The sequence below is a fragment of the Ipomoea nil genome, unplaced genomic scaffold, assembly GCF_001879475.1.
Source record: "Ipomoea nil cultivar Tokyo-kokei standard unplaced genomic scaffold, Asagao_1.1 scaffold2036, whole genome shotgun sequence".
Taxonomy (NCBI): Eukaryota; Viridiplantae; Streptophyta; class Magnoliopsida; order Solanales; family Convolvulaceae; genus Ipomoea; species Ipomoea nil.
In genome coordinates, this window is record NW_017618464.1 from 288,437 (window position 1) to 308,846 (window position 20,410).

Genomic DNA, 20,410 nt, shown 5'->3' on the forward strand with positions numbered 1-20,410 from the left:
TTAATGTAAAGAATTTAAGAACTGAGTGCATGCATAAGTACTTATAAAAAATGTTTTCTCTATATATTATTATATGGTACTCGTACAAGATTACAGAAGTATGTGGTAAAAACAAAAAATTCAATGCCCATCTCCTATTCTTATGCTTTCTCAATCTTCACACCTTGACTCGACAAAACTGTAAAAAGATGTAAATTATCACGATAATTCAGTGACTTAGCATATAATCACCGAACAAGCAAAGTGAGCCCAACCTGTTTTATTTAATATGCACCCACGTTCCCTTGCTGGGTACGCAACGGTGCACGACGAAGATCAAGTAGTAGCCCGGTGGTGCTAGCTTGCCAGAGGGCGGCGCCACGGCGGAGATGGTCTTGTTGGTTACAGAGGTGAGTCCCAAAATCAGCATCCTCTGGCCTTGAGAGAACCCGTGAGTAGTGAAAGGCGGCGGATACATGGTAACCTTAAAACCGGACATGTCCGCCTCAGCATCCATCTTGAAATGGATATTGAAATTCTGTCCATAAACCAATTGCTTCTGGGAAAGGTGCTCCAAGATATCCGGCCGGAACTTTTGCAGTCCGGGGACTAAGTACGGCGGCGAGAATTTCTGGACGCGCATGTCGGTTAGGTATTTGGCTTTGAAATCGTAGAACGTGTGGGGGTTGCTTCCGGCGATTAAGATCTTACCGTCGGGCAAAACCGCCGATGAGGAATGGTACATTCTGGCGATTTGATTTGGCTTCAACTCGGTAAACCTTTGGTCTTTGGGTTTATCCGGGCGGTAAAGCACTGGCGTGAAATTCGGTTCCTCCGCCGCTTCCCACGCCGCGGTTCCATTTTTGGCGCCATTAATCAAGAGGAGATCCCCGTTAGGAAGAATCAACATATCTCCCATAACCCTCCTCGACGGCATCTCCTCAATTTCCCACTTTGCCCCTACTTGATTCGCAACAATCCTGCCGCAATCCTTCAACGCCGGCGGGAATTGCCTCGGCGGATTCTCCGTGACCTTGAAGGCGTCGTGTGTATTGCCGCCGCAAACCAAAACCTCCGCCTTCACAAAATCATTCGCTTTGGTGAGTTTGAGAGGAAGAAGCGCGGATTGCCCCGATGCCGGGTAGTTCCGGGACCCCGTGGCAGCTTGGGAAGCTCCCGAATCGTCTGTCCGGTTCTAGGGTTTAAAATAATTGAGCGATCGTTGGCGAAGAGGAAGACATTACCGTCGGGGAGGAGGTACACAAATGGATACAAATTATTCTCCAGATGGCCGTCGGTGGTTTCCACGAGCAGCCGGAGCGGAAATTGTTTGTTCGGGAATTTAAGCTGATCTGACGGGACAAGTTCATAGTTGGGAGCTCTTCTCCCTCCCACCACGACAAAATCACCATTTTCCAACTTTTGTTGAGTAGCATACCTTCCAGAACAACAAATACATTACATTTTACAGTAGTAAATTGAGAAGAAATTATAAGCCCGCCTTGCAATGCTTACCATCTGTTTGAAGAAAGTCCAACGTTTTCCTTGAAATCGCAGTCATCGCAGGGTTCCAGGATTCTAATTCCTCGAATACCTTGGTCGTAGCCTCCGGTGTTTATCAATTTTCCGGTGCTCGACAGCCCTCCCGACGAGCACCATATATTCAGGTTCAACTAAACATCAAAATACAACAATTTACCCATAATTATATTGGATATTATCGATCTATATATGCATACATACCTTGAGTGTCTTGACAACTTTAGCGTTGTCGGGATCATAGGTAACGCCATGAGCCCAGCAGTCATCACGGCCCTTTGGATCTTTTCTGCACCACTTAGGATTGTGCATCAGGGCGGAGGGACCAAGATTAATGGTGTCAAACCAGACAACCTTGTTGTTTATCATCAACTGCATGTGCATGGCGGAAACACCCACGTTTTCATTTACAATTCTCCAGCTCGAGGTTAAAGGATCCATCTCCAAATCTGGTTTCTGGGCACTACTTAGATGCTCTTGACCTTTCACATCAACTGATTGAAGAAAAACATCTCCATCTACTGATGAAGAATCAGCAGCATAGGCAAAGAATAGTGGGAGAAGAAGAAGAAGATGATGATGATAAGCTACTGTTATGGATATTTTTGACGCCATTATTGGAGAAACTGTTTTATTATACTTTGATTTGGCTTAGCTTCTCCAATGGACTTAATTGTTTTTATTCTCATCTTCTTCGTCCTGCCCCTTCAGATATATATATACTTGCATTGGTGTTATGCAGCTGGTATTTGCAGTACGTGTACATACGGAAAACTGGGATTAAATTAAAATGCCTACAATTATGGATATCATATCCATATATAACTCTTACTACTATGCAAACTAGCTAGCTGATCTGATGCCAGATGGCCATAAAGTTTTCTCAGCTCTTTTTTTTTTTTCAAAATTTATTTTTCAGAAGTTATTTTCATGTTTTCCATAAATAGACCCTTATTTGAATAAATTTATGATGGAATAACAAAATATACTGTGGTGTCTTTACTATAGGGATTTAAAAAATATAATAATTTATGCAATTTAGTTACAAATATTAATTAATTCAATTAAGTTAAAACTAATAGCATATATATATCTTCTTCGTCCTGCCTCTTCATATACTTGTATTTGTAGTGTACGTACGTAAAACTGGGATTAAATTAAAATGCTTACAATTATGGATATCATATCCATATATAACTCTTACTATACAAACTAGCTAGCTGATCTGATGCCAGATGGCCATAATATTTTCTCAGCTCTTTGTTTTTTTTTTTTTAAATTTATAAATTAAAATGTTAAGTTACTTAATTCATGGACATGAAAAAAAAAATTACAGAATGTAACTAAACACTAGAAATGAAAATATTTTATGAAAAATGAAGTTATTTTTCATAAACAAACCCTTATTCGAAGAGATTTATGATGCAAAAACAAAATATATTGTGGTATCTCTACTACTGAGATTTAAAAAATATAATAGTTTATGCAATTTAGTTACTAATATTAATTAATCCAATTAAGTTAAAACTAATATTATATATAAATTTTCTTTCCTCTCTCTCTTAGCTTCCTCTTCCTTTCATTCTCCTTCCCTTCTCCTCCTTCGATCACTTTTCACTTTATTAGCCATTTTATCATGTCAAAAATTGCTAAACAATTACAATGGGCACCAATTTTCATTATGTTTTTAATCCAAAATGCTAAACATAAAAGTGCTACGCTTAAAGCAACCTTTTTGACTTCATATATATATATATATATATATATATACATATATATATATATATATAGGGAAGGGTTCAGGTGCGGGTATAGTTTCCCGTACGGTTGTGCGGTTAAATCTGAGCAGTTGATCAAATTTAGATCAACGGCTCAAATCAATGAAAATTAAAAAAAAAAAAAAAAAAAAAAAAAACGCGTGCCTGGAACAAAGAAGTATAAGTTTAAGTGTTAGATCTTAATCACAAACTCACGCACTTTAAGTACAAAATCCACACACATTAAGCACAACCTCACGCATATTAAGCACAAAACTCACGCACTTTAAATATTAACTCACAGACTTTAAGTTTCAACAACTATTGACATTAAGTACAAAATTCACGCATATTAATTACAAAACCCACGGACATTAAGCACAAACATCACGCACATTAAGCACAAAACTCACGCACTTTAAGTATTCACTCATAGACTTTAAGTTTTAACAACTATTCACGATAGCACATCCCCATGCACATTAAGCACAAACCTCACGCACATTAAGCACAAAAAACACGCACATTAAGCACAAAACTCACGCACATTAATCACAGATCCGCTCACCTTAATTTTGACCTAAATACAAAAATTACAAAATTGCCACCGCGCTTTTTTTTAAACTTTGATAATCCTGTACGTTGATTAAAGCGAGATGAATGGCTCAAATTAAACCGCACAACCGCACCTGAAGCCCTCACCCACACGAAAACATATATATATATATATATATATATATATATATATATATATATATATATATATATATATATATATATATATATATATATATATATATATATATATATATACTAACATTTTGTATGCGCGATGCGCGAAAATTCATGTCCAATATTAAAACATTGATAAATATAAATAATTAAAAATTATAATTTGAATTTTATATATATATATATATATATATATATATATATATATATATATATATATATATATATATATATATATGTATATGTATATATATATATACACAAATAATATATGTATTTTGTACACACACATATATAATTTATCATTCACAAAAATTTAATTAAAATATAATTAAGTATTAAATTAATATATAATAATTTTAATAAAATGATAATTAAAAAATAGGAAAAAGATATGATAGATATAGGTGTATGGTAATAATGATGTGTTATCAATGTTAGAATTAAAAACTAACAGTGTTATAACGGTGTAAGAGTAATTTTGTCAAATAACATTAGAATGTACAACATTTAAAGTAAAATGTACACATTTATTTGCATACAAATTAAAAAGGGGGACATAAATCAAGGATATAACCTTAATTGAGGCTTTTTATGTTATGTTATGTTATATATATATATATATATATATATATATATATATATATATATATATATATATATCTTTTTTCAAAACCTTATTATTATAAATGTTACTAAATTATTAAATAAAAAATAATTATCTCAAGATATAGTAAATTATCTCTTTCCAACTCATAAAGAGATGTGAAATGCATTTTTTACTCACTTAGCTTACTGTACACTACCAGGACTATGTGGTCCAATGGTATCCGGGTTGGACTTCCATTTGGAAGATTATAAGTTCGAGCCTCAGTGGAGGCGTTATTGGTTCTTTGTGTTTCAGTAGGTTGAGAATGAACAGATTCTACAATGTAATAGAGCCAGTAACTAGGCAAATGAGAGCACACATCTAGGGATGGCAATTTCAGTCCGACCCGTGGATATCCATCCGAATTTACCCCGCATGGATCGGGTTTTTTTGGGTGGGTGGTGGGTCGGGGTGGGTCTTAAAAAAGAAAACCCGCGGTGGGTCGGGTTGGATTCGGGTTCTATGTACAAGACCCGCCTAGAACCCCACCCGACCCACTATGTGTGTGTGTATATATATATATAATAGTAAAATAAATACTAGTATATAGTTATTTATAATAGTTTATATAACTCCGTGTATCTTTTTACTATTTTCTATATCAAAACTACTAAGTTTATTTTTAAAAATTAACAATTTAGTTATTATATTTAAATATTTCCATTATTTATGTTTTAGTATCACTAATGAATTTTATTTTTTTATTATGTGTAAATAATTTAAATATTATTTTTTAAAAAACATAATAAGATGATAAGTGGTGGGTACCCGTAGTGGGCACCCGCACTCGGTGGGAGTGGGGGTGGGTTCTGAAAAAGTCCACCCGATGCGGGTTAGAGGTGGGGGTGGGTGGAGAAAATATAAGGTGGATCGGGTGATGGATGTAGCCCTCCCCGACCCACACCCGACCCATTGTCATCCCTACACACATCTCTCTTTTTATTGAAGATTCCATACTCTTTTGAAAGTAAAATTAGCAATGAAAGTTGTCATGTTTCCAATTTTGCTTTAATTTTTTTAATTTCCTTTATAGTAATAAATTAATCAATCTTAATATATAATAATTAAAAACATATTCTTAATATAGAAATTTTAACTTCTCTTTCATACTTTATACGTTGACAAAATTTTATATTTTTTTACACCCTTGAAATGAAATTAAAATAAAATGAAAGCTAAGTTATGAAAGAACATAAAAATTGAGAAAATATAAGAACATAATAATAGAAGAAAAAAGTAATTGACTGGATTATTGAAAAGTAAATAGCGTGGCCAATGCAAGATAACACATGCATGCATGCGTTTTTCAAATTCACAAACAGTATGCAACAAGATAATGTCATAATTGTTATAAAATATTTTAAATGACACTATTTATTATTATTGTTAATTATTTATGATTCATTATGGAGATGCTTTGTAATGGTTATTCCCAAGGGAAAAGGGTCAAATAGGCCCTCAAATATTTGTTAAAGAGTAAAGTAGTTTCTTTAACTTTTTAAAGGTGTAATTACACCAATAAACAATACATTTTGATGCAATGTTTAGCATAATATAAACTTAGTATGCCTAATAAGATTGGGGCTCTCCTTTCTTCCCTATCTCTTATCTATTGTTCTAGATTACTTTATTAGTATATTGTTGATCTAATCCTACAACACACTAGTAAGGAGCTGCTAACAGACCAACGAGTATCAAACTGTACAACAAATTTTTTTTTTTTTTACATAATTCCTAACATGGGCGGATCCAGAAATTTTCTTTAGTGGGGGTTAAAAATAAAAAATATGAAATAATAGTTGAAATAAATTTTATATATCATCTTTAATAATATGACTAGTATGTTCTATGCGCGATGCGCAAAAATAGATGCTAAATATTAGTAATCTATATTAAAATCTTAGATTTATTTAAATTTTAGATATTTATACTATATATTGTGTAATAGTAGTAGTAATAATAATAATAATAATAATAATAATAATAATAATAATAATAATAATAATAATAATAATAATAATAATAATAATAATAATAATAATAATAATAATAATAATAATAATAATAATAATGTAAACCATTTTTTTTATAAATTTGATATTTATATTTTAAGCATTAACCTATATAGTACGGATCGCAATGGTACCAAGTTGCTCCCATATGTGGGAGGTGTTGAGTTTGAGCCTCGGTGGAGGCATAACTTGTGTATGTGGGTATCCCCCTTCCATTTTAATAAAAAAGAAAAAAAAAAAAAACTTATATTGTACTCCAATATATAATGTCTATATATTATTATCATTCAAGAAGATAAGAAAATATACAGTGAATGTAATAACGGGATGTATTTTTGACCAAAACCAAAAATATTGTTTTCTTTGTGTTTATTGATTTGTCTTGATCGAGACTCTTATATACAGTTTTTCAGAATGCAACCAATTCCAAACACTAGAAATGAAAATATTTTATGAAAAATGACTCATTTTTCAAAAGTTATTTTTCATACACAAACCCTTATTCTAAGAATTTATGATGCAATAACAAAATATGTTGTGGTATCTCTATTACTGGGATTTAAAAAATATAATAGTTTATGCAATTTAGTTACTAATATTAATTAATCCAATTAAGTTAAAACTAATATCATATATAAATCTTCTTTCCTCTCTTTATTAGCTTCCTCTTCCTCTCATTCTCCTTCTCTTCTCCTCCTTCGATCACTTTTCACTTAAGCCATTTTATCATGTCAAAAATTGCTAAAAAATTACAATGGGCACCAATTTTCATTATGTTTTTAATCCAAAATGCTAAACATAAAAGTACTACGCTTAAATCAACCTTTTTGACTTGATATTTTGAATTAAAAAAAAAAAAAAAAAAAAAAAAAAAAAAAAAAAAAACCTCTCTTTTTTCAAAACCTTATTATTTTAAATGTTACTAAATTATTAAATAAAAAAGTAATTAACTCAAGACTATCACAAAATGATATAGTAAATTATCTCTTTCCGACTCATAAAGAGATGTGAAATGCATGATTTACTCACTATACACTAGGCAAATGGGAGCACACATCACTCTTTTTATTGAAGATTCCATACTCTTTTGAAAGTAAAATTAGCAATGAAAGTTGTCATGTTTCCAATTTTGCTTTAATTTTTTCCTTTATAGTAATAAATTAATCAATCTTAATATATAATAATTAAAAACATATTCTTAATATAGAAATTTTAACTTCTCTTTCATACTTTATACGTTGACAAAATTTTATATTTTTTTACACCCTTGAAATGAAATTAAAATAAAATGAAAATTATGAAAGAACATAAAAATTGAGAGAATATAAGAACATAATAATAGAAGAAAAAAGTAAGGAATAAGGGTCAAATAGGCCATCCAACTGCACACACTAATGCAATTAGACCACTGAACTTAAAAAAACAACAATTAGGCCACTAAACTAATTAATTTCTTTCAATTAGTCTAATTTACAGGTTAGTAACAGGTCACCCAAAAATTTTAAAATAATTTTTTAAAAAGTTATTATTTAAAAATAATAAATTAACATATATTAAAAAAAAAAAAACGTTTCTTCGTCTCCGGCGGCCATGGAGACGAAGAAACTTTCTTCGTCCGCCGGGGACGAAGAAACGTTTTTATTTTTAAAATATATTTTAATTAATTATTTTTAAAAAATATTTTAAATTTTTGGGTGACCTGTTACTAACCTGTAAAACCTGTATATTAGACTAATTGAAAGAAATTGGTTAGTTCAATGGCCTAATTGTTGTTTTTTTAGGTTCAGTGGCCTAATTGCATTATTGTGTGCAATTCAATGGCCTATTTGACCCTTATTCCAAAAAGTAATTGACTGGATTATTGAAAAGTAAATAGCGTGGTCAATGCAAGATAACACATACATGCATGCGGCGTTTTTCAAATTCACAAACAGTATGCAACAAGATAATGTCATAATTATTATAAAATAATTTAAATGGACATTATATTATTATTATTATTATTAATTATTTATGATTCAGTGTGGAGATGCTTTGTAATGGTTATTCCTAAGGGAAAAGGGTCAAATAGGCCCTCAAATATTTGTTAAAGAGTAAATTAGTCCCTCCAATTTTTTAAAGGTGCAATTACACCCATAAACAATGCATTTTGATGCAATATAATGAACCCCAAATACAGGTAAATGACCTGCTATCACAGGTCATTGAATTGAAGATCCGGTCATTTTTCAACGTATTTTCAGGCAAAAAAAGTAATCGGCGACCGTCGAACGGTTGTCGGTCACGGGCTCCGGCGACCACTGTGGTCACCTTCTCGCCGGAGAAGACAACCCAAATCTGGATTGCCTTCTCCAGCGAGAAGGCCACCACAGTGGTGGCCTTCTCGATCAGAGAAGGCAGATCAGGCCACCACAGTGGTGGCCTTCTCAGAGAATGCAACCCAGATCTGGGTTGTCTTCTCTGATCGAGAAGGCCACCACTTTGGTGGCCTTCTCCAGCGAGAAGGTGAGCGCAGTGGTAACCGGAGTCCGTGACCGGCGACCGTCGATCACTTTTTTGTCAGAAAATACGTCGAAAAGTACGTTGAAAAATGGTCGGATCTTCAATGACCTATGATAGCAGGATGAGAACTAATTGTATTGCATTTACTGAACTTGATTACAATGAGATCAGATGATGTGAATATATACAATAGAGAGTCACAGTGTGATAAGGATAAGAAGTAGAGAGTCACAGTGTGACAAGGACAAGAAGTTCTAAACAGACTCAGATACATAGAGTCCTAATACTCTCCCTCAAGCACAGTGTATACAAGTAACCTGTAGCTTGTCCCTTAGGGAATAAAATCTAGGTCCAGACAGAGCTTTGGTGAAGATATTAGCAAGTTGATCCTTTGTGGAAATGAAGTTGACTTGGATATCGCCCGAAGCTACTCGATCACGAACAAAATGATAATCAATCTCCACATGCTTGATGCGCGCATGAAAGATTGGGTTGACACTCATATATGTAGCTCCTAGATTATCACACCATAATTTTGGAATGGAAATACCAAGAATCTGTATCTCACGCAGTAATGACATAATCCATAGAACTTCAGCAAAAACATCTGCAAGAGCTTCGTATTCAGCCTCAGTGGATGACCTGACAACAGTTCTCTGTTTCTTGCAAACCCAGGATATAAGATTACTCCCCAAGAAAACAGCAAAACCACTCGTGGATTTTCGATCCTCAGAACAACCAGCCTAATCAGAATCAGAGAAGGCATGAATGTCTCTAGATGAGCACCGTCGTATGCGTAAACCACGATCAACTGTTCCCTTAACATACTTGAGTACCCGTTTGAGTTGCTCCCAGTGTGACATGGTGGGAGCATGCATATGTTGGCATAACTGATTAACTGCAAAGGATAGGTCAGGTCGTGTGACAGTGAGATATTGCAGTGCTCCAGCTAGACTCCTGTACTGTGTGGGATCATCATATAGATCTGAATTGAATGGGACAGTTTTCGAGACAGAGATAGGTGTAGAAAGGGGTTTGCATTCAGACATTCCAGCCCGTTTTAAAATATCATTCATATACCGTTGTTGAGATAAAATAATCTCATTGTCACTCTTAACTATTTCAATACCTAGAAAGAAATTTGGTTCACCAAGATCTCTGATTTTGAATGTAGCAGACAGTTTGGACAAGAGCTGAGATATAATACCCTGATCACTTCCCATTACAAGAATGTCATCCACGTACACCAATAGATAAACCAAAGCAGAGTCTTTAGAGTAATAGAACAGAGAGACATCTGTCTTGGATGCTTGAAAGCCAACTGATAGTAAGAACGTATGCAGTCGATTAAACCAGGCCCTGGGAGCTTGTTTTAACCCATACAGAGATCTTTTTAACAAACAAACATGATTCGGGAAGTTAGCATCAATATAACCAGGGGGTTGCTTCATATAAACTGTTTCAGCCAGATTACCATTCAGAAAAGCATTATGAACATCTAGCTGTTTGATAGACCACCCAGATGATAAAGCAAGAGATAGAAGGAGTCTTACAGTTGTAGGCTTTACCACTAGACTAAATGTGTCGAAGAAGTCCTGGCCTGGAACCTGATTAAAACCTTTTGCAACCAGCCTGGCTTTATGCCTTTCAATAGCACCATCAGCCTTTCTCTTCGTACGAAACACCCATTTACAGCCAATAATATTCATACCTGCAGTGGGTGGAACTAGAGACCATGTGTGGTTATGCAGGAGAGCATTGAATTCTTGGTCCATGGCTTCACGCCACTCAGGATATTTGACAACTTGAGAGTGACATGTGGGTTCCGTGGGATACACCTGAGCTGCTAGAGCAAAAAGAGGAGCATCTGCGTTGCTCCGAGTGGCCATAGAATGAGTACGGACATTGGGCCTGGTGGACCGCCCACGTGGACGGCCTTGCTGGCGAGCAACGGGCTCCACCGGATCACCGGACGATGCAGCATCTCCGGGATCCACAGCTGGTTCGAATGAAGCTGGTAGCGGCGGTTCTGGCGGCTCATCATTGGACATGGCAGGAATAGGTGTGTTGTGACTGAGAACAGATTCCGCTCAAGGTCCAGAAAAAGGAGTAGATAGATCCTGCAAAGAAGTTTTAGTAGCAAAGGGGAAAACTTCTTCATCAAATCTGACATGCCCGCATGTGTAAATCTTATTAGTATGTAAGTCCATGCATCTGTACCCCCTAAAGGACTCAGGATAACCTAGGAAGACACATGGAGAAGATCTGTATGACATCTTATGACGATTATATGGTCGAAGATGAGGGTAGCATAAACACCCAAAGACACGAAGAAAAAGATAGGAAGGAGGGAATTTATGTAACAGGAGATGAGGACTGGAGTTATTTAATACAGAAGATGGCATTCTGTTAATTAAATAGATAGCAGTCTCAAAGGCAAAAATCCCAAAATTTCAAAGGAACAGAGGCATGAGCAAGAAGAGCCAGACCAGTTTCAACAATGTGATGATGTTTTCGTTCAACACGACCATTCTGTTCATGCGTATAGGCACATGATTTTCTATGTCGAATTCCTAATTGAACAAACGAAGAATGCAACTTTTTGTACTTAGCACCTAAATCAGACTGAATGGCCTTTATTTTGCAATTAAAGGACCGTTCAACAAGAGTACGAAATTTATCAAAGATGACATAAAGATCAGACTTTAATTTCATAGGGAAGAACCATGTATAACGGGAATAGTCATCCACAAAGATCACAAAGTAACGGAAGCTAGAAGTAGATAAAGTGGGCGCAGGACCCCAAATGTCTGTGTAAATAAGATCTAGTACTTGAAAACTAGAGGAAGCAACACGAGGGAGGGGAAAACGGGCAGATTTGCCTAATTGACACGCATTGCATAAAGAATTATGACCACGAATATTATCACGAGACCCACCAACTAAGCAAGATCGAAGTATATGGCTAAGAACACGGTTATGAGGATGACCCAGACGATTGTGCCAAGTGGAAGCCGAGGCACGAGCGGAAAGAAACGCTGACGGAGACGAACTAGGTAATGAAAGTGTGTATAGTCCCCCCGAACTATTGCCCCGAAGAAGTATTTCATTGGTATTGATATCCTTTACAACAAAAAAGGAGGGGTGAAACTCAAAAAAGACTTTATTATTGGATGCAAACTTCTGAACAGATAATAAAGAATTAGACAAACGTGGAACGTGAAGTATATCAGACAATGTAAATGATCTAGAAGGGGTATTAAAAGAGGCATGACCAACATGACTAATAGATAAACCCATACCGTCACCGACACGTAAAGTGTCATTACCAGTGTACTTCTCCAATGTAGAAAGGGAAGCGATGTTTGGAGTTGCATGATTTGTGGCTCCAGTATCCGGAACCCAAGTATGAGAATTTGACGAGGTTTTGGCGCCTAAACCATTCTGAAACACCAAATTAGCCTGAGAACCCGGAGCCCCTGAATAACGCCGAAAACAGTTGACTCCCGTGTGACCGAAACTTTTACAAATTTGACACGGATCATTATAGCGCAAAAAACAATTGACTCCCGTGTGACCAAAATGTTTACAAATTTGACACGGATCATCATAGCGCCAAAAACAATTGACTCCTGTGTAGCCGAAACCTTTACAAATTTGACATGGATCATCAAAACCACGTTGCTGACCTCCACGGTAATTAAGGTTGCCACCGCAGCGCTGCATCTTCTTCTCTTTTTTTTTTTTTTTTTTTTTTTTTTTTTTTAACGTGACACTCGCCGGATCTTGATCTTGATTTTATGAATCACAAAACCCTAGCTAACTGATACCAGATGAGAACTGATTGTATTGTATTTACTGAACTTGATTACAATGAGATCAGATGATGTGAATATATACAATAGAGAGTCACAATGTGATAAGGATAAGAAGTAGAGAGTCATAGTGTGACAAGGACAAGAAGTTCTAAACAGACTCAGATACATAGAGTCCTAATAAGCAGGTCATTTACCTGTATTTGGGCTTCATTGCATCAAAATGCATTGTTTATGGATGTAATTGCACCTTTAAAAAGTTGGAGGGACTAATTGACTCTTTAGCAAATGTTTGAGGGCTTATTTGATCATTTTCCCGATTCCCAATGATTATATAAACTTAGTATGCCTAATAAGATTGGGGCTCTCATTTCTTCCCTATCTCTTGTCAATTGTTCTAGATTACTTTATCAATATATTGTTGATCCAATCCTAGAACACACTAGTAAGGAGCTAACAGGCCAACGAGCATCAAACTGGAGCGTTATGCAGTGTGCATGGTGCACACAGTTGCAAAAACGACGTCGTTTTGACTTCCGACTTAAAAAAAAAAAATCAGTTTCGATTGCCGTTAACGGTATTATGTTGTGCATAATTTGAACTATACATCCATAATTTCATAACTATACATTCAGAATTGCATAACTATACATCCATAATTTCATAACTATACATTCAGAATTGCATAACTATACATCCATAACTTTATAACTATACATTCAGAATTGCATAACTACACATCCATAACTTCATAACTATACATTCAAAATTGCATAACTACACATCCATAACTTCATAATTATACATTCAGAATGTGAAATTATAAAATTATGAACATATGTTTACGTAACTAACGGCAATCGAAAATAATTTTTTTTTAAAAGTAAAACGACGCCGTTTTTGTAACCGTGTACACCATGCATGGTGCACACGGTTGCACAACATAATTTGCCCATCAAACTATACAACATTAAATTTTTTTCACATAGTTACTAACATGGGCGGATCCAAAAATTTTCTTTAGTGGGGACTAAAAATAAAAATATGAAATAGTTGAAATAAATTTTATATATCATTTTTATTAATATGACTAGTATGTTCTATTCGCGATGCATAAAAATAGATGCCCAATATTAATAATCTATATTAAAATCTTAGATTTATTTAGATTTTAGAAATTTATACTATATAATAATAATAATAATAATAATAATAATAATAATAATAATAATAATAATAATAATAATAATAATAATAATAATAAATGTATAAAATAAAATAAAAGAAAAGAGAAATGGATAAACTGATTTTTATTTATTTACCAAAACAGCCTCGGCTGGCTGCAATGAGCTGAGTGGGCGGATAAGTGGCTCCGTATCTGAATATCTCTTCAGTGTGGCTGTGGGAAGAACAAGTCGACAAGCCAACGCGCAATAGTGAGTATGTGAAACCAAGCCAACGCGCGAGCCGCGAGCAAACTAAGAATGAGATGATGGCAGGATAAGGATTTGAAGCCCCACCTCTCGTTTCCCTCTTACTTCTTTACCCATACCAACCAATACTCAAATTTGCTAGAACAAACATAGACCTCTGCTAAGCGGTGACACAAACACATAAGCCTGGGTTTTCCTCGGAACCCCACAATTTTCTTCAATTGCATAGTTTCTGGTACTATACTAATGTAAAGCTATGATTTTTATTGATTTTTTGGTGTTGTGCATTGGTTCCTTGACGATGGATGAGTCTTGGTTTCTGCTAAACTTCATTCTTTTCCTCTCTTTCTTTGAGTTTTTGCTGATTGAAGTTCATTGTTAATGTTTTTTTGGTAATTCTTGGGCACTGAATGCTGTGGTTGGTCTGCATAGTTTGAGAATTTGGAATAACTAAGGATTTTGGATTTGGGTTAGGAGGCTTATTTAGTTGGATGAATTTAAAATGCTGGAATGTGTGGAATGAATTTGGTTAAGTGTTTAGCTTTTTCTAGATTTTTTTTATTGGTGCATAGAGGAAACTGGAAAGTTGCTTCCTAGGAATTAATTTTGACCCCAATTTCCAGTATCATGAACTTTAGCAACTTAAAGACAGTGCCTAATTTGATATAGTGATATGGAGTGAAGAAGTTGGTTTATGAAGTTTATATGGAATTGAAATATCACGTTAGCTAGGTATGTAGGATTTGCGTGGAAGCCTCTATGACTGTAAAGGAATAGTTTAATGGCATCTAAATTCTAAGTGTGATTTCTCAATTACCGTAGTCAAATTGTACTTTGGTTGATAGAAGTTCTAAGATAAATTTATGTATGTATGTATTTATGAATTTCATTAAGTAATTGGTTTCTTTAGGTGTTAGTTAAGCTGATGATTACCAGTTCTCCGAATGCTTATAATGTGTGACTTTACGGTTAGCAAAATAAGCTAAATGTTGATAGGATGTGATATAGGTTACATATATTGATTGATAAGGTTATATCACTCGCTGTCTTGTTTTACTGACTTTTTCTATGCATTTCATAAAAGGAAACTGGAAAAAGAACACGCGAATTGCATATTTCTTTCTAATGCCACATTCGAGTTGCTGGATTTAATTTGTCTCTTCCGTTGATTTACAGGTGAGGGAATAATGCAAAAACTCGTATAGCTCGTGCTTGGTACCCTATTTCACATATTCATTCGGCATGGCTCCTGTGATTCCCACTACGGTTAACAGTATTTCACTAACTCCGTGCAATATCCTCATTAGCAGAAAGAACAATCTTTTAACAAGGTGCAGCGTTTTTCAGAAACCTGGCAGACAAACATTATCTGCCCAAAGATATGCCATACCATTTTCGACACCCGTTAGATTGTTTCCCCACTTGAGAGTTGGCTTTGATATACAGCCTAAATTAAGAACCCCCATAGTGTCGTCAGCTGAGACTGATGTAGCAGTAGAAGAGGCAGACTCGGCCACTGTAGATAAGAGTCCTTCGGGGGCACCAGAAAATTCACCTGTCGAGTCAGATGCCAGTCCTACCCCTGCTCCATCGAGACGTTCAAGGCCTGCTAGGAAGAGTGAGATGCCTCCTATAAAGAATGAAGATCTGATTCCCGGTGCAAGTTTCACGGGAAAGGTCAAATCAATCCAGCCATTTGGAGCTTTTGTTGATTTCGGGGCTTTCACAGATGGGCTTGTTCATGTTTCTAATTTGAGTAACAGTTTTGTGAAGGATGTTACTAGCGTTGTTTCTGTTGGACAAGAGGTAACGGTGAGGTTACTTGAAGCGAATATGGAGACAGGACGGATATCACTGACTATGCGTGAAAGTGATGAAACGAGTAGGGAAAAGCAGCCAAAAGATTCTCCTGGCAGCAGTGATAAATCTAGAGCACCAAAGAGAACCCCTCAAAGGAACAACCAAAGAAGAGAGTCGAAGTTTGTGAAGGGGCAGGATCTTGAAGGAACAGTAAAGAATTTAACCAGGTCTGGTGCTTTCATATCACTTCCTGAAGGGGAAGAGGGGTTCCTGCCAACATCGGAGATGGCTGATGAAGGGCTTGGGGAGATCATGGGGGGCTCTTCACTGCAAGTAGGTCAGGAAGTTAGTGTCCGTGTTTTGCGAATTTCTAGAGGACAGGCAACTTTGACCATGAAGAAAGAAGAAGCAACCGAAGAGGTGAACTCAGTGCTCAGCCAAGGTGTTATCCACAAAGCAACTAATCCCTTTGCATTAGCCTTTCGCAAAAATAAAGAAATTTCTGCGTTTTTAGATCAGAGGGAGGAGGAAGTGCTGGCTGAAAAGTCAGAAAAAGATAACAATGAAGCAGGTGTGGACATTAGTACGGTAGATGATACACTGTCTGAAACCGCGGAGAAAGATGGGGAAGTTATGGAAACGATAAACGAGGACACAACCACCACAGATCAGCTAAGTGAAGAGCCTTCTGCAACTGAGGATGATTCATTGCCTATAACTGAAGACCAGCTTGCAGAGCCCGAAGTGAGCACAACTACAACAGATCAACTAAGTGAAGAGCCATCTGCCATTAATGCTGCAGAAACCAATGCTCAAGATGAAACTGCAGCTCAGCTTGCAGAACCTGAAGTGAGCACAACTACAATCGATCAACCAAGTGAAGAGCCATCTGCAATTAATGCTGCAGAAACCGATGCTCAAGATGAAACTGCAGCTCAGCTTGCAGAACCTGAAGTGATCACAACTACAATCGATCAACAAAGTGAAGAGCCATCTGCAGTTAATGCTGCAGAAACCGATGCTCAAGGTGAAGAGGAACCAAGTGGAACTGATTTGCTGGAAAATGGCAGTACTTCAAGCTTAAGTGAACAGAATGCTGTTTCTCAAGACAATGAAAACTTGACTGAAGGTTTGTCGCCACTTCTTTTTACTTTTTCCTTTTACAAAAGTTGTTATCTCAGTTACCTGTTGTAATTTGTGATGTATTAGTGACATGATTTTCTCAAAGTGGGTCTTATAGAGTCTGGACAGGTACTACTGTAAACTCCTAAATATACCAAAAAGATATTGCTAACTTATCACACTTGGTTTGGCATCTGATATTGTTGTGTGAATAATAATAAACTGAAACTGAAGTTTGTCCAAACAGTCACATGAATTCCTTGTGCTGACGACCCCTTCTTCTTATATAGAAAATCAGATTAGTGGAGAAGTTGTGGCTGGAAATTCGGTTGTAGAGGATGATGTGCAGAAAGAAACTAAAGGTTTGCATCTTTTCCTTCTCAGTTGTTCTTTCACGTTGAAAGGTGTTGAGAAACTCCTAATAGTTTTCTGCAATTATTTGTTTTCTATGATTTCTATGCCTAGTTCAATATACTGATGAATGACAATTTTCCATGGAGTGTAGCCGCTATTTCTCCAGCCCTTGTGAAGCAGTTGCGTGAAGAAACGGGAGCTGGAATGATGGACTGCAAGAAGGCTCTTTCTGAAACTGGCGGGGACATTGCTAAAGCTCTGGAGTATCTTAGAAAGAAGGGGTTGGCAACTGCAGATAAAAAAGCGAGTAGAGCCACAGCTGAAGGAAGAATTGGTTCTTACATTCATGATAGTAGGATAGGCGTCCTGATAGAGGTGAATTGCGAGACAGATTTTGTATCTAGAGGTGACATTTTTAGAGAATTGGTCGATGACTTAGCCATGCAAGTTGCTGCATGCCCTCAAGTACAGTATCTTGCCACGGAAGATGTTCCAGAAGAGATTGTCAACAAGGAAAGAAAAATCGAGATGCAGAAGGAAGACCTAATGTCAAAACCGGAGCAGATTAGATCCAAGATTGTTGATGGGAGGATAAGGAAGAGGCTCGAGCAATTTGCTCTACTGGAGCAGCCATATATTAAGGATGATAAAGTAGTGGTCAAGGATTGGGTCAAGCAGACCATTGCAACAATTGGAGAGAACATAAAAGTCAAGAGATTTGTGAGATACAACCTCGGGGAAGGTTTAGAGAAAAAAAGCCAAGATTTTGCCGCAGAGGTGGCTGCCCAGACTGCCGCTAAAAGTGTGCCACCACCAGCTAACGAGCAGCCTGCTGCTCCTGAAGCCACGGAAACTGTTGAGTAAGTTTCTACCTTATTCTGAAAGAGCAAATACCAATTTTAGTCCCACGAGTATTAGCAAAATGACGGTTTTGGTCCACATGTTTAATTCCTACCAATTTTCATTCACGACTATTGTTTTTGTACCAATTTTAATCCACGACAATTATTTTAGTACCAAAATTCATCACGTCGGTCACCCATTTATTTAAAACATTCCGAAATCTAAAAATTTTAAGGGCATTTTCGTCCTTTTCAACTTAATGTTCCAATTTGAGCATAAATAAATGAATTTAAGCCCAAAGATTGATCCCAATTCGCAGTTCTCCTCCTCATCCTACATTAATTTGAGGAGGAAAACTGCAAATTGGGATAGATCTTAGGGCTTAAATCCCTTTATTCATGCTCAAATATGAATCCTAATTTGAAAAGCACGAAACTACCCTTAATAATTTCATATTCCGGCATGTCTTAAACGAAGGGATGACCGGCGTGATAAATTTTGGCACTAAAACAATAGTTGTGGATGAAAATTGGTACTAAAACAATAGTCGTGGATAAAAATTGGTAAGAATTAAACATGTGAACCAAAATTGTCATTTTGCTAATACTCGTGGGATCAAAATTGGTATTTGCTCTATTCTGAAATGTGCGTATTATTGAGCAAATACCAATTTTGGTCCCACGAGTATTATCAAAATGACAGTTTTAGTCCACATGTTTAATTCCTACCAATTTTCATCCACGACTATTGTTTTATTACCAATTTTCATCCACGATTATTATTTTAGTGCCAAAATTCATCATGACGGTCACCCCTCCGCTTAAACCATGCCGAATGATATTTTGGAGTTTGTTTCCTTTCACACCTTTACGCTTCCTTTCTGTTTAATTACTTTGATGGACCGGATTACGTGTGCTTCCATGAACTGAAACATTCAATGCTTCAACTCAGAGCTCCGAAGACTGCTATTTCAGCTGCATTGGTTAAACAATTGCGTGAAGAAACGGGAGCTGGCATGATGGACTGCAAGAAAGCTCTGTCTGAAACCGGAGGAGACCTAGAAAAGGCACAGGAGTATCTCAGGAAGAAAGGCCTCTCCACTGCTGACAAAAAATCTAGCCGTCTTGCAGCTGAAGGGAGGATAGGGTCATACATCCATGACGCCCGAATAGGGGTTCTGATTGAAGTCAACTGTGAAACTGACTTTGTGGGGAGAAGCGAGAAATTTAAGGAACTTGTCGATGATCTAGCAATGCAAGTTGTGGCGTGCCCACAGGTACAGTATGTGAACACTGAAGATATTCCCGAGAGCAGTGTGAGCAAGGAGAAAGAATTGGAAATGCAGAGAGAAGACCTGCAGAAAAAACCCGAGAACATAAGGGAGAAGATCGTGGAGGGCAGGGTTTCGAAAAGGCTTGGGGAGCTTACTCTTCTGGAGCAGCCCTTCATTAAGGACGACAGCGTTTTGGTGAAGGATTTGGTGAAGCAAACTGTTGCGACTCTCGGGGAGAACGTAAAGGTCAGGAGGTTCATTAGGTTTACACTTGGCGAATGATGAGACGAGAGAAAAGGTAACTGATCCAAACTATTTTTGTTGCTGAGTATACTCGAGATTCATTTTTGTTGTAGTGCAAAGTTGTTAGCTTTCTTATATCAGACTCTTCTTCTTCCACATCTCTGATTTTGCACCAGTTTGTATTGTTATTGTCACTACTTTTTGAGGCTTTGAGCCCATCCTTTTGAAAGTTGAACTAGTTGGAAGAGAAGCAACTGAGGTGTAAGCAGATTTCTGCCATGGAGATCTTTCCTGGCTTCCAAGTCAAATTATTCGAGTTCGATTTGATGAATGTTTAAATTCGATTTGGTTACTGAT

At 36.4% G+C, this 20,410-nt stretch overlaps 1 protein-coding gene and 1 pseudogene across 2 annotated transcripts; one reads left to right on the forward strand and one right to left on the reverse strand.

Moving 5' to 3' along the window:
• Nucleotides 1-259: 259 nt before the first annotated feature.
• On the reverse strand, nt 260-2,133 carry LOC109147740 (annotated as a pseudogene).
• Nucleotides 2,134-14,397: 12,264 nt separating this feature from the next.
• LOC109148072 lies at nt 14,398-20,395 on the forward strand. 2 transcript variants are annotated; one of them, XM_019295829.1, is made up of 5 exons: nt 14,398-14,653; nt 15,595-17,405; nt 17,575-17,702; nt 17,846-18,554; nt 19,489-20,395. In XM_019295829.1, the coding sequence occupies exons 2-5, from the start codon at nt 15,661-15,663 to the stop codon at nt 20,090-20,092; spliced, it is 3,186 nt and encodes a 1,061-aa protein (XP_019151374.1). In that variant the 5' UTR covers nt 14,398-14,653; nt 15,595-15,660; the 3' UTR covers nt 20,093-20,395. The 2 variants fall into 2 exon arrangements, with proteins under 2 accessions (XP_019151374.1, XP_019151375.1); XM_019295830.1 differs by having other exon boundaries at nt 14,400-14,653; nt 15,595-17,347; nt 17,631-17,702.
• The last annotated feature ends 15 nt before the right edge of the window (nt 20,396-20,410 follow it).

What these genes read in the sequence shown, in the direction of transcription:
- LOC109148072 (XM_019295829.1), top strand. Translation starts at nt 15,661, where the DNA reads ATGGCTCCTGTGATTCCCACTACGGTTAACAGTATTTCACTAACTCCG. An exon ending in AGTTGTTATCTCAGTTACCT is followed by an intron (nt 17,406 to 17,574) that starts GTTGTAATTTGT and finishes CTGAAACTGAAG; the next exon opens with TTTGTCCAAACAGTCACATG. An exon ending in GAAGCCACGGAAACTGTTGA is followed by an intron (nt 18,555 to 19,488) that starts GTAAGTTTCTAC and finishes GCTTCAACTCAG; the next exon opens with AGCTCCGAAGACTGCTATTT.